Source organism: Nicotiana tomentosiformis, chromosome 5 (assembly GCF_000390325.3).
Source record: "Nicotiana tomentosiformis chromosome 5, ASM39032v3, whole genome shotgun sequence".
Classification (NCBI taxonomy): Eukaryota; Viridiplantae; Streptophyta; class Magnoliopsida; order Solanales; family Solanaceae; genus Nicotiana; species Nicotiana tomentosiformis.
Genome location: NC_090816.1, coordinates 27,864,576 through 27,878,405, shown reverse-complemented (window position 1 = coordinate 27,878,405; position 13,830 = coordinate 27,864,576). Strand labels below are relative to the sequence as shown.

Genomic DNA, 13,830 nt, shown 5'->3' with positions numbered 1-13,830 from the left:
ATTCCAGGAAAACTTTTCTTTTTTCTGGAAAACAGAACAACTTGATTACCAAGTAAATGGCTAATACAGCCTCATGACTTGCATTGTGCAATTTGTGCTGAGAGCAAACTTCATATTTTGAATGGTTACTGAGTCACATACAGTACACAAAGCATCCCACGATCACGTAGGGTCCGAGGAAAGACTGCATCCAAACGGTGTGATGTAAACAGCCTACCCTAGTGATGCAAACATTAGTGACTGCTTCCACAGCTCAAACCCGTGACTATAGTAAATTAGACATACAGTAGGCAACAGAAATCAACACTAATGATAAACCAAAAGGCTTCATAAATTAAGATCAAGTTTCAATTACAGAGAGACAACAACAATTACAAATAGAAACCTCATATACAAACAACAGCAATGGCTAAAACAGTAATCCAATCTAAACTTTTGATAATGCACACTAGAGAAACAGGAATAAATAGAATAATATAAAAAGATAAGAGCATCACTTTTCTTTGTCACTTGCTATCTAAAATACTTGTTCAGTATGCACTCCACTGAGAAAGTTTATGAAGAAGAAAAGCCAATGTATTAGGCCTTCTCTTCTTTGTTACTTGCTATCTAAAATACTTCCTTTCACATCTCTAACTTTGTGGATTAGAATGCCTCCTTGGACCACGAGGAGATGTCGAAAAAGACAATCGTTTCTTGGCCGAATTACCTGTTCCCTTCTCTGGCTTGAAACCCAATGGACTTGGTAAATGGAACTTGATCATCTTTGCTGATTCTTTTACTGCCATGTAACTAGGAACATGTGGGAATCTCGCGAGGCTTTCATGATCTCTAATTGACGATATGCTATGCCTCCTTCCACGATCCGACTGAGCACTGGCAATGCTTCTTGAGCCGCCATCTACATTACTACTTCTCCTTGGACTTGCTAGCCTTATTCTCACTGGCTTTGGCCAAGGTATTGATGGTGATTGGCTTTGTTTATGAGCGGTTGGAGAAGGCACATTGTCAAGGTGGAAATCACGACGAGATTGATCAAATTCACCAACAGAAGTGGCATGGTTGGTTGGGATTTTTGCGGTGTTATGAACACTGTTAAATTCTTTGTCAAATGCACTTTTATCTTCCCATAGACGAGAAGCCATCCGTCGCTCCAAACAACTCCAACCCCACTGGGGATTATTCGGGTCTGTGAATGTCGGATTTGTAGCTTTTGAAGGATGCCTCTGTGTTTTCTGGTGTAAAAGTCTTGGATAATTAACATCATGTAACAAGAAATAAGTTTTGCCATAAAGTAACTTCATTAGTCCACTGAATGAAACTCCCCCGTCTCAATTTATGTGAAGGCGTTTGACTAGGCACGAAATTTGAAACTTGCGATCTAAAACAAGCCATAAAATTTTGTATGGTTGTAAATAATCTCATTCAGGGTAAAGTGAGTATTTTAATGTTAAATAGTTTCTAAATAAGGAAATATGACATTTTTTTTGGGACATGCTAAAAAGGAAACTATGACACATAAATTGAGATAGACGAAGTAGATGTTTATCATATGCCAAATGAAATGCAAGAAACGCCCATTCCTCCCTCCACCATAGAAACATCAAAAAAACATAGAGGAAAAAAGGAAGGTAAATGTCCTAAGTTTTGTTCACAAGAGTAGAGACTTTACAAATATATAAGTCCTACTAACGAGATCTGTATCAAAGCCACCCAAAGTCAAAAAACGAATCTTTGCGCTTGTTAAGTGTCCTACATTGGTCGAGGAATAGGCTGTTGTCTCTTTATATGGTCTTGAGCAATCTTTTTACTTAAGAAAATAGATGGTAATACTTTGTTCAGTAAGACGAACCCCTTGTTAAAGCATGATGTGAAAGCACTACCTGATGTGTGTATGCATAAGACAAAGCCCTTTCCCTTCTCAAGGCAGCCTCCTGCTTGCTTTGGAGGTTTGCTTCAACTTGTTCCCTTGACTGTGTGCTGTCATTCCAAATATCCCCAAATTTCTGCAAAATGTAAAATTGAGCCAAAGCCAAAAAGAAGAGGAAACTATGATAGTAGGTACTTACTATCCAAATGGAAGCAAATAATCAGAAATAAGTGGAATGATCAAAGCAGCTTTCAAAGTTAAAACAAGTTGTCATAGTAATAGCAGATGATTTTGAGACAAGACATAGAAATCAAGGATATATATATATAACTAGAAACAAATTAAAACATAGAAATGCAATCTATTCAGTTAGCGTTAAAAGGTGTACTCACATATGCTATCAACTTCTCCTGCTCCTTCTCGTTCTTCTGTTGGAAGTGTCTCGGGAGAGCCATGTTGTCCTCTAACATTCTAATTCTTCTGGTACGGGTCTCAGATTGAACATGAGCTAGGGTGTGCATATACCTTAAAGCGGAAGTGGTTTGCCGTTTGACAGATTGCCCTTCAATCATTTTCTTCAACCTCACTAGTCCTTTCAAAGCCCTGAATCCCCTCCTAGCCTGTATAAAATGAGGAACGTTAGTATAACGTATTCATCTCATGTGAGCTATTTTATTTGTTATTAGAGCTCTAGATATCTGAAAGTTCATAGTTTTCCGACATTGAGATTAATTTAAATAATTTTAACAAACTTGTAGAGATGTTGTACGATTTCGATTTAGAGAAGAGTGAAGACAATATAGGGAGCAGCACTAGCAATTTCAAACGCTAAAGCTAATCGACGTGTAAGCAAACCTTTCAACGCTCCTGGTATTGTATAAAAAAGGAAACAAAAACCACAGAATTGAAAGGAAAGGAAAAAGGTACAATCATGTAGTTTTAGCCTGTCAACTGATACATCTGAATAATATGTAATTATTTTATACTAGGCAGAATAGATCGGGACCTTCCTGAACTTGACGACTTTTATTCAGTACACACTTGAACTTTATGTTGGCCTAATTGCCCTCGTGAAGTTAGCAATTTGATAGCCTCGACCCCCCCCTGGACGCTGATATGGCAAAGAGCGTGAATACACACTCTATTCTGCCTTATTAGCTTAAATTACATTACTAGATAGGTATCTTACCAGATATCCACGAAAAGCTGTTTGTATCTTGATAGCTGCAAACTCTTCCTTTGATTCACCTAGTTCACAGGCTGTAACAGCAGTAGCAAGCGCACCGGCGTAGGAATGCTTGTTTTGCTCATTCTCGGCTTCCACGAATCTCATCTGCTCTGTAGGAGGAGCAGCTGCAGGATCAGTTGTTGTGGTATGTGCACTGGAAGAATCCCAGTCCACGCTCTTCTGCTTTGGAAACCATTTTCTAGATTTTTGGTTTTGCTGGTGGAAAAGAAATTTGCACGGTATGTAAAGCAATCCAAAAATAACATACCAAAAGCAGAAATAAACTGGAATTCAGATCATTCACTACCTTCTCTTTCTTCTTCTTCTTAGTACAAAGAACCATTTTCACTGCAGAAAAGCAGCTTCCCTTTTTTCCCATTCCTTATCTATGCATCACAAAGCAAAAAAAATAATCAATCAGTCAACTATGTTTTAATCACAAACTAGTACGTGTTGGTTAAATGAGTTCTTTGTAAGACATTCCAGTGACAAATTTATGGTTAAGAAAAACCAAACTGATTAGTGAAACCAGAAGACCTAGTTAAGCAAATTAAATAAAGCTAGCTGCTAAAAGTGAAAAGAATGCAAAACAATAACCAATTATCGCAATCACAAATACATTGATTGAGACTCAAAAACCAGCATCTTACTAGAAACTTAAGTCCATTCACAGCAGAGCTGGACCCAAGATTTGAAGGTGGCGGGGCACATGAGCGAACTACTAAACCAATGCGACTTTTGATTTTAACGGTTCCAATCAAAATATATGATCGTTTTTAACATATATACACCTATATATTCAAAAACAATTGTTGAGTTAACGAGGTACGGTGACTGCTATTCCCGAGGCACAGGTCCGCCTCTGTTTCAAAGTTTCTTTGCACAACCAAGGGATGATTTTTTTTTTTTAGCAAATAACATCTGAAGAACTAAAAGGTTCAGCAAATTATTTGAACCTCAAGTAACAAACAATCAGAATATAAATAAATAAATAAAAAGAGAGCAAAAATGCCATAACACCAACACCAATAGAGACCGAGGGAGGCCAGAAAGTTTGTATAAACAGAATTAGACTCCACTAATAACAATTTAAGAAGAAAAATGAGACGACTATTTGAGATAGAAAATATCCTCAGAAATGGTTTTCTACATAAAACCGAACCACATTAATCAATAATATAGGGAATAACTAATTATTAAAAAACAAACATGATCATTCATTGGAAAAATGTCTACTTCACATTAACCTTTCATTATAAGACATCAGAAAAGCAATAAGCCAAAAGCATCAAGAAAACACAAAGCCAAAGAGGAAAGAAAAAAATTCATTGATTCATTCTAAATATACTCCACTTAATAACTCAATTCTAACAAATACCTCTGCAAAGTTTTGTCTCTGTTCTCTTAACAAAATAATCTGCCTACAAAAGGACTCAACAATGAAGTGTTAGAATATGATTGTGATGAAAACTTCAAACATTTGGAAGTAGTGCCTTGTGAATTGTAGACAAAACGAAAAAGAAATGGACTTGTGGAAGAAGAATAACAGACATGGGGGGTATTTTGGTATTTTTAGTCTGCCGGCTTTGGAGTTAGTTAAACTGCAGATAACTGACTTTCTGTCTTTCCCTTTTGGGGTTTGGAAATTTAACAGCAAATTTAGATGATGGTGTTTCATAATAGCACACAAATATATAAAAGCCACAAAGTCAACGGTTGGGTTAGAGAAGGAAGAAGCAACTACATTGTATACATGGTACTCAACTATCTGAAATTGGTGTTCATGATCTGCACTAGTATTAAAATACTTCATCTAATTTTCCATTTGGAGAAGCACCTTTAATTTATAAATCAAAAGTATTAAACTCTACTAAATTTGGAAGTACAATGAAGTGATGTGACACACTTACATAACTTGCTCTACTCCTCTTCTTGGTAAACTAAATTTCCTTTCTATAAATCTGTTTCCAAAAATTAATGCCTTATAATAAGTGAGTATTAAAATGATAATTCCAATAAAAAAATTTAACTAGATAACAACTACTTTAGCTAATCAAAGTGCAAACAAGTGACAGACAAGAAGAATGGAACCATAGGCTCCTATGGCTTCCTTGGTCACAGCTTCTCACTTAGCTTATTGCCAGACAACAATGTAAATCGACTCCTTACGTAGAATGCTGATCAACACATTCAATGAACCAACCAGTATAATTGACAAACTACTTTCTTGTTCTAATACTGGAAGGTCCTCTATCTGTCAGCATACTCGTAGGCCTACGAGATGGTGGTTCGAGCAATGCTGGGATCAGTGAAGAACATAGTTGGTCCTTTGGTTGAAAGATTTAGTTATTTTTAAACCAGAAGCTTTTATCAAGTCAACAGCATTTTCAAAGACAATTCACATTTCAGCTATCCTTGCTACATATAACAAATGAGTTTGTTAAGATTCATGAAGCTGATGTTTCCTCAGTTTTTGCTCGTTTCGGTGGAGGTGAACACAAGTTTCTAACATCTGAGCCATGATCTTCACAAGTTTTCCTTTCCAGTAAGTTCCCTTCTTTGTTCTTGCCATGTGTAAGCTCGCCTCCAGAACTTGAAGCATCGTTTGAACAAACAGGATCCTGCTCCAGTGCTTCTGATTTGTCGTTGGAAGGAGAATGCTTCGTCTCGGTGGATGGTGAAGGATGTTCATCTGTTTTTAGTGATGATGATACCTTTAGATCTTTTCCCATGTCTTTTGTCTTCTCAAACATCATTTCGAGGTATTTACCCTGTTCTTCAATCCGCAACTGTAACTTTCTTTGGATCTGCAGAAAGGGATATGTTCTAATTATACAGATACTTGATAGAATTTTTTTTTAATAGCCATACTTGATAGGAAATGTAAGTTATGGAACAAGTATAATGAGAGGTGATTAAGGACCCTAACCAATCCAAAAGAGGTGATCTATTTTCTTCTGATAACGAACTAGGACCTGTTTACACTAGATTAAGTTGCATAATCAAGAGTTCAGTAAGGCACGGCCATAGGGTTGCATGGAATTTTATTCAAGAAAATATTATGGTTTGACACCCCTCTGTGCTCTCTAAAACCTTCTCATAGTTGAAAAGGAAGCTTGAATTTGCCTAATCCTTGGGTGGGCATAGTTACCCGGTATTTTGTGCTGATGGGAAGTAGCAAGTACTCGGTAGAATAGTCGAGGTGCACGTCAGCTAACCCGAGCACCACCATTGTAAAGAAAAATTGAAAGGAAGCTAGAAAGGTTCATTTAATCTGTACCCTCTCCACACCAAGATAATAAAGGAACCACCTCAAAATTTATAGAGAAGCATTCCTTTCAATTTTGCACTACTAGCCACTGTAATGGTTACTAACTAAGATTTGACGTTTTCGTGAAAATTATCGATGTCAACTTAGGGTATGATTTCAAGTAGTTTCACCCAGTAAAGCTTTTAACAAGTAACTACCAGCCACAGATGTAAGATCGATATTTGGTCAGCTGCTATTATCAGTATGCCATGGATAATTTATCAGCTAAAACAAAAAAGGTACGGAATGGAGTTAATGACCATGCCATCAAATTTTCATTTTTAATTTGATGGAGTTGGAACTCGCCAAGTCTGAGTATAATTTTTATAATGTTAAACGAACTTCCACTAGTATCTGACATTATACAGATTACGGCGTACTTCTAAAAGCAGGATACTACCTGAGGGGATTGTTTAATGTGGTATGTTCTCCCTCATTCCTGAAGGGATTTACACTAGAGCATTATCATAATTTACAGGTTCGAATACATCGAGCTATTGCTAAAATAGTCATAAACTTGAATTTGCATCTATACACATGTGCGTGCGAGTTTTTTCTGAAAGAGCATTTAGCTGAGACAACTGTGAGAAAGTTGTAGGGAGCCAAAACTGTAATAAAGAGAAGCTCTTAAGTCTCAGCAAAATTAGTATACTCGTTGATTCTCTTTCCCCTCCTCATGGATAATGTAATTATATTCTCAATTATCCAGAAACTTTAACTTATGATTTGGCAAATGACATTAGGTGCAAGAAAAGCAAGAATTAGATAGATGAGTAATGCTGGAGCCTTTGATCATTTACATACCTCAAGTTGTTCATGAAGCTGCTTTTGGACTTCCATTTGCATTCTTAGCGCTTCTGTTGTCCCCATAGTCCTATAACCAGAATCCAAATAGAGTTTTAACAATTGGTTACAACAGAAAAACAACTTCAAGAGCTATCCAGGAAATCAGATTTGTGACCAGAATTAAATTAGAATTTAACTGCTATCAGAATAACGCCCTATGTTACACTTTATGACCTTTTATTGGATGCTTCCTAATGGAAAGACATGGACAACCTTTTGCTTATGTGATATCATGTTTTATGTTATGCCCCACAATGAACAGATATCCCAGAAGTTTGATGGCTGCATAACTATAGATACGCATAGTGTGAGAGAAAAGACTTACGCTTTCAGGTCCAAAGATGGCATCTCTGTCACACTAGTGGGCTTCTTTTCCGGTATTCCTGCAATGAGCAGATTACAATCCATTTTCAATTTTTTCATCTCTCAGAAACTATGACAATATCCACTTGAGCATCAGCAAAGTTAACTTAGTTTCTCCAAATTTTATTCACAATCAGGCATCGTTTTGACATATTCAGGAGAAATTAGAGAGGCAGGAAACACAAGCATGGCCCACACTTGCCAATAGCTGATATATGAAATGCATTTCAATTCCCAAACAAGTACATGAATGTTACATGATACGACTCGCACGTTGATGGATGTAAAAGTTTATCAGGAAATCAGAGAGTAATTTCTACCTTCCGATGGTTCTGGTTTGTATCTGGCAGTTCTATATTTCTGAAATTCAAAACGAAATACATATTGTAAATAAATTATTACCCCTCACTGCAGTAGAGAAAAGTTAATGAGGAGAGTTATTATACCTGCAAGTGGCTTTTGACATGATAGATGGTTAGGCCTTCAACATTCATGAGCTTCAAGACACCCTTTGGTGTAGCTTCTGTAAAATCAAGCCATGAATCAGATATAATAAAGTTAACCTGAACTTTTACTCCTCCTAACCACTAAAAAACAGAAGAAGAAAAAAAACTTTGAAACAAAGAGGGCACGCACTTTCGCTACCACCAAGCTTACTGACAGCTTCTACAAAGACTTCGTGAAGCTCAGGTGTCCAACGCATACGAGATTTCGTCAGCGCTGTGGAAGATGACGGGCTACCAACTGGGCAACTTTGCCCGGAAGGTGCAATTGGAGGAGGTTGGGGCTGAAAAGCGAGGACTTCAGATGCTCCCAGCAGCTACAAAAATTAGAAATCAAAGCCAAATAAAGCAGAAAGGAAACAAGGACATATATAATATCATGCTAATAATTGGAGTTAATTGGAAATAAAGGACTAAACCTATGAATGGTTTCGAAACTAGTCCCACTAATATGGTGGCCAAAGGGACCACTACCGAGACAGCTCAAAGAAGTGAAATACACATCTTTTTCACTTTTAAAGTCCTAAGTGTATATACACTCAATCTAACTTAAACTTAAATCTGTTTGTGTAACAACGATTTTAAATTTTATTTCGTGTACATAGAACACAAAGAGAGGAATAGGCAGAACGACACTCCAAAGTACAAGAATATGCATCTGAAAGGTTAAGCTTGGGAACCTAACACCTTTTGCTTTTGGCAATGTTACCTTGCTAAAAGCGGGTGTCAACAAGCAGCTCCTACACAGCTCGACATAACAGAGGAACAAAGTCAAGCAGCTCCTACACAGCTCGACATAACAGAGGAACAAAGTAATGAAATGGAACAGAAGCACAAAGAAAGGGGAGTAAGAACGGGTTATGACAAAAAATGTTAAGATGGAGCAAGAAGTGAACTAAATCTACATTCACTGCTGTCAGTTCAGGTCTAAGCTAAATTAGCATTTCTCAAGAATAAGTCCAACATCTGGCAGCATGTAGCATAATATTATCAAGAAAAGATGCCATAATTTTTCCGCTTGGGAACATAAATTGAGGACCATAACCTCTAGTCAGCATAGAAGCGCGTCAGATACGGAACGTTAGCATTAAAGGTTAAAGAACAAACCTTAGGTTCTGGATCTAGAAGATTGACATCAACTAGGTGTTCAATCCAGCTTGAACCCAAAGCATCATCGTTAATTAGCTGATCAGCCCATTCCTGCCAATCAGGTCTCTTAGTCTGGTCATCAGATGCCATGACAACTGGAAGGTTTTCGACTTGGCCATTCTGAACAGAAACATTCGTAGGAAAATCAGTCGAGTCATGATATGCATCTTTGCTCCAGGAATTATTGTTGTTTCTCATGGGGTAATTATCCAATGATGCCGAACATAGACTCGAGAGTGAAGATTGGCAGGTTGTTGCAGAAACTTCACTTGAAATAAATGGATAGCTACGTGGCCTACTTTCTTGAGAAGAGGTTGGAGAAAAGTGAATATCTTTGTGGGGTCCAGAAGTGGAAGATAATAGATGCCCTACTGTTCCACCGTTAGATGCTGATGGGATTGCCCGTGAGGAAATGAGGTTTATAGATTGCTCCTTTTCTGTGAGCACATGCAGAGAATCTGGCAATTTCAGATACTTCTCTTCCGATGACGGCAAAATGGATAAAGATGTCGACATAGCTCCAGATATACCCATGTTATTGTGCTGTGCTTCACTAGATCTTTGAATACATAATGCACGGCGCATGTTCATTTTTTTCCATAAATTGATTTAAAAACTTTAAGATTAACAAAACGGCTTCAACCAACTACTTTGCTTCTCTCAGTCAAAAGATGAATTCTAAAATGACGGTTCTCAACCTTGTACACCGTATATCTGTGGCCAGAAAAGACAAATCTTACATCAGTGAAATTGGAGTATGACTGAAACTGATGGAAAAATTATAAAAGTCACGTGTTTATTAATTAAAGAATTTCACATGCTTTACTCCATTGGTCCCAATCTATTTAACATAAATTAACTTCTACGGACAAACTTTGATATCATGATTACTCGTTTTCTTTAAAATTTAAGATCTTCAGAACTCAAGGGCGTGTTTATTTTAGACACATAATGATGAACTCCTGTTAAGCAAAGTAACTAGTGCGACAACAAGAACTACAACTCTCAACTCCAAACTAGTCGTGATCAGCTATATGAATCCTTAATATCAATTTCACTCTAGTTGGACCCTTTTTTACTTGTTACTACTCTACATTGTTTACTGATATACAAATCCTAAACAAGCAAGTTAACTAGTAACCTAGCCTAAAATTTTAAAAAAAAAAAAAAAAAAAGAAGAAGAACTATAATTGTAACTAAACGATCAATAATACCACCTTTCAATAATCAATCAATACCACCCACCTCCGTCAACAGAAAAGGAAAATGAAGTTGCTCCACCCCACCCTCTACACAACCCCCCCCCCCCCCCCCCAAAAAAAAAAAACCCAAATTACCAATCATCATTTCTATCGCCTAAAGATCTCAACTTGGTTACTAAAAACCAAAAGAAATAAACAGAAAGAAGGAGACAAAGAATCAAGTTGAGCGAGCTCCCCAAGAAACATATGATCAAACAAAATCCGAACTTCAAAAGACCACCAAAAAAAGTCGCAAACTTTTTTTCTGAAAATCATCAACAACTCAGTTCGATTATCAAATTCAAATCATACCAGCGCAACAGAAAAAAAAAATAGACTCTATAAGCAAAAGAACAAATTTTCCAAAATTGGTCACATACATAGAGACAAAAGGAAACAGAAAACAAGAATCTCTGAAACGAAAGCTAAAATTCCCCATGGAGTTCAGGTAAAAGATAAGAGTTGGACCTTAAAATCCAAACTTCAAAAGCCTACAACAAAAAGTTGCAAACTTTTCTGAAAATTACAAACAACCCAGTTCAATTCAATCAAATTCGAATCACACAAGCGCAAAACAAATACTCCATAAAAAATAAAAATAAAATGAACCAACACAATTTAAAGATTGATCACATAAATAGACACAAAATGAAAAAGAACAAAAGAATCACTGAAGTAAACTAAAATTCCAAATGGGGTTGAGGTAAAAGATAGATTTGTACCTTAAATCCAAAGAATCCGTTTTGGGCAATGGAGGAATGGCGGACTAAGAGAAGGAAAAAAAGGAAAAGAACAAGACTTTGGAAAATATCCACGTATATGTTTTTTAATAGAAAGATTCTAATTTCTCTCTCTGATGACTTACCAAAAAGTATTTGAGTGAAGGGAATGATTGATTTTGAGATGATGATGACGATAATATGTGAATGATGTCATCTCTTTTGTTTCGTGTCCGTGCCTCTCTCTCTACTCCAATATAGGGGTGTCAACATACGCTTCAGCAACAACAAAAACAACAACCGAGTATAATCGCACTCGACTTTTTCCTTCCAAAAATTATCCATTTTATTTTTAGGGTGACTCGAACTCACTATCCACCTTGCTTCCTTACTTTTGGAGTGACACTCAAATTCAGAACCTCTTTGTTAGACGTAGGGGTACTTACTAGTAGAGCAACTCACTCTTGTAGGCATCAACATAGACTTGCGTGCGGCAAATGGGATTTAATCTAACTCTAAAAGTTATTTTTATACAATTAAAATTTTATTTTTAACGTGAAACAACATCCTAGTAGTTTCTTTGTAAGGAATTTTAATAAATCACTAAAGTCTAATTATCATATCTAAAAATGTAATACTTTCGTTGAGAGTGGAACTCAAGACAGGCTCCAAAAGCTTGTCGCTCTCTTGTTTCAATTCAAAACAATTGATCTCTTGTTTCAGTACTGTTTATCCGTAAAACGGTATAGTTAAATTTATAGTGTGGTTTATAGACAAACGAATCGACTTGATCCAAAAATAATAAAAAAATAAAGACAAAAATAAGATTAACGGCTGAAATTAAAGGAGATGACAAGCCTGACTCTAAACTCAGTCTTTTCGAGAGCAAAAGTAAAAGCAATGATAAAGTTGTTTAGATCGAGCCTAAAATAGTAGATTATAGCTTGTGTGCAAAATATTTTGTGTGCTACAATGGTTATTAATCTTGCTATTTATAGCCCCCACTTAGGAGGACAAGATCCTAAAATTAAGTTCCTCTTGAATGAGAATAAAAACGTCATTGATGGTGCATAACGACTGGCTTTGAATACAGATATTCTCTGTAACGGCTGCTCATTAAATGCTACCCGATGTCAAACCTTCGATTTTTATTATCGGCTATGCTTCCTTCAGGATCCATCTAGTGCCAGTTACATACTTCGCACCCAGTGCCAGTTATTTGTTGACTCATATTTTGCTTGTCTTCGGTTTCACGTGTTACCTCGTCATTTGACCACTTGTTATCAACAAATTACACCCCATACAAGTACTAGAGGTGGATTGCTATAAAATTTTAATATAGCTACGCGTTGTAATTTTCTAAAAATATAACTACAAATAATAAATACATTGTGCATATTTGTTGTATCGCATAATCCTTTCTCTTTTAACCAGATGCATAAAAGAAAGTTTTGCCAAATTTTTATAAATTATAAATTAAAAAATAATCAAAATTGCATCTGAGAGGATAAGAAAATATTTTTTCTTTCATTGTGCCTTATTTTACATTAAGTTTGCATAGTTCCAAGAGATTATTATCTCAAATGATTATGAAAACAATTTTAAGCAAATTATTTCACAAAAAATGTGATTTAACTTTCATTCATTTTTTTATATCTTTTATTCATCATGAATTCATGCTATGAATTAGACTCATGTTTATTTCAATATTTGAAATAAGTTATATATAAAAAATGACATGTAGGACATATTTATTGATTTTCATATAAGTATATTCTTCAAGTGACGAGACGCGATGCGGAGTAAATGCTAGGTTAGAATTTTGAAGACAGGCGCTGGAGTCTAAGGGTTTCAAGTTGAGTAGGTCAAAAACAGAGTACTTGGAGTGCAAGTTTAGTGATGGGATGCATGAAGCAGGAGTGGAAGTAAAGATTGATACTCAAGTCATCCCAAACGAGATAGTTTCAAGTACCTTGGGTATATTATCCAAGGCAACTGTGAAATTGACGAGGATGTTAATCATTATATTAGAGCGAGGTGGATGAAATAGAAGCCCGCTTCAGGGTTTTTGTATGATAAAAATATGCCACCTGGACTTAAGGGCAAGTTCCACAGAGTGGTGGTTAGACCGACTATGTTGTATGGGGATGAGTATTGGCCCGTTAAGAAGTCTCATGTCCAGAAGATGAAAGTAGCTGAAATGAGGATGTTGAGATGGATGTGTGGACATACCAGGAAAGATAAGATTAGGAATGAAGTTATTAAGGACAAGATGGGAGTGACCTCTGTGGAGGACAAGTTGTGGGAATCGAGGCTGAGATGGTTCGGACATGTAAAGAGGAGATACATAGATGCTCCAGTCAGGAGGTGTGAGAGGTTGACCATGACGGGTCTGAGAAAGGGTAGGAATAGGCCAAAGAAGTATTGAGGAGAGGTAAATTAGGCAGGACATATTATTGCTTTAGCTTGTCGAGGATATGATACACGATAGGAAGGTGTGGAGGTCGAGGATTAGGGTTGGAGATTGATAGGTAGGAGTGTGTTTCTCCTAGGCTTACTAGTAGTATTAGTACTATTCTTGTATTTTTTTTATTCATGGTT

General features: G+C 36.5%; 2 protein-coding genes across 2 annotated transcripts; both read right to left on the bottom strand.

Moving 5' to 3' along the window:
- Positions 1-307: 307 nt before the first annotated feature.
- Positions 308-4,960, bottom strand: LOC104088712 (protein IQ-DOMAIN 3-like). The gene is made up of 6 exons (XM_009593436.4): positions 4,477-4,960; positions 3,406-3,484; positions 3,060-3,314; positions 2,263-2,490; positions 1,884-2,006; positions 308-1,235 (listed from the first exon to the last, which is right to left on the bottom strand). Exons 2-6 carry the CDS (start codon positions 3,475-3,477, stop codon positions 633-635), a joined length of 1,281 nt encoding a protein of 426 aa, XP_009591731.1. The 5' UTR covers positions 3,478-3,484; positions 4,477-4,960; the 3' UTR covers positions 308-632.
- A 136-nt stretch (positions 4,961-5,096) lies between these two features.
- On the bottom strand, positions 5,097-11,416 carry LOC104088713 (protein PHOSPHATE STARVATION RESPONSE 1-like). Its single transcript, XM_009593437.4, has 8 exons — positions 11,233-11,416; positions 9,228-9,983; positions 8,254-8,437; positions 8,064-8,140; positions 7,938-7,977; positions 7,580-7,637; positions 7,213-7,282; positions 5,097-5,905 (listed from the first exon to the last, which is right to left on the bottom strand). Exons 2-8 carry the CDS (start codon positions 9,858-9,860, stop codon positions 5,546-5,548), a joined length of 1,422 nt encoding a protein of 473 aa, XP_009591732.1. The 5' UTR covers positions 9,861-9,983; positions 11,233-11,416; the 3' UTR covers positions 5,097-5,545.
- Between the last annotated feature and the right edge of the window lie 2,414 nt (positions 11,417-13,830).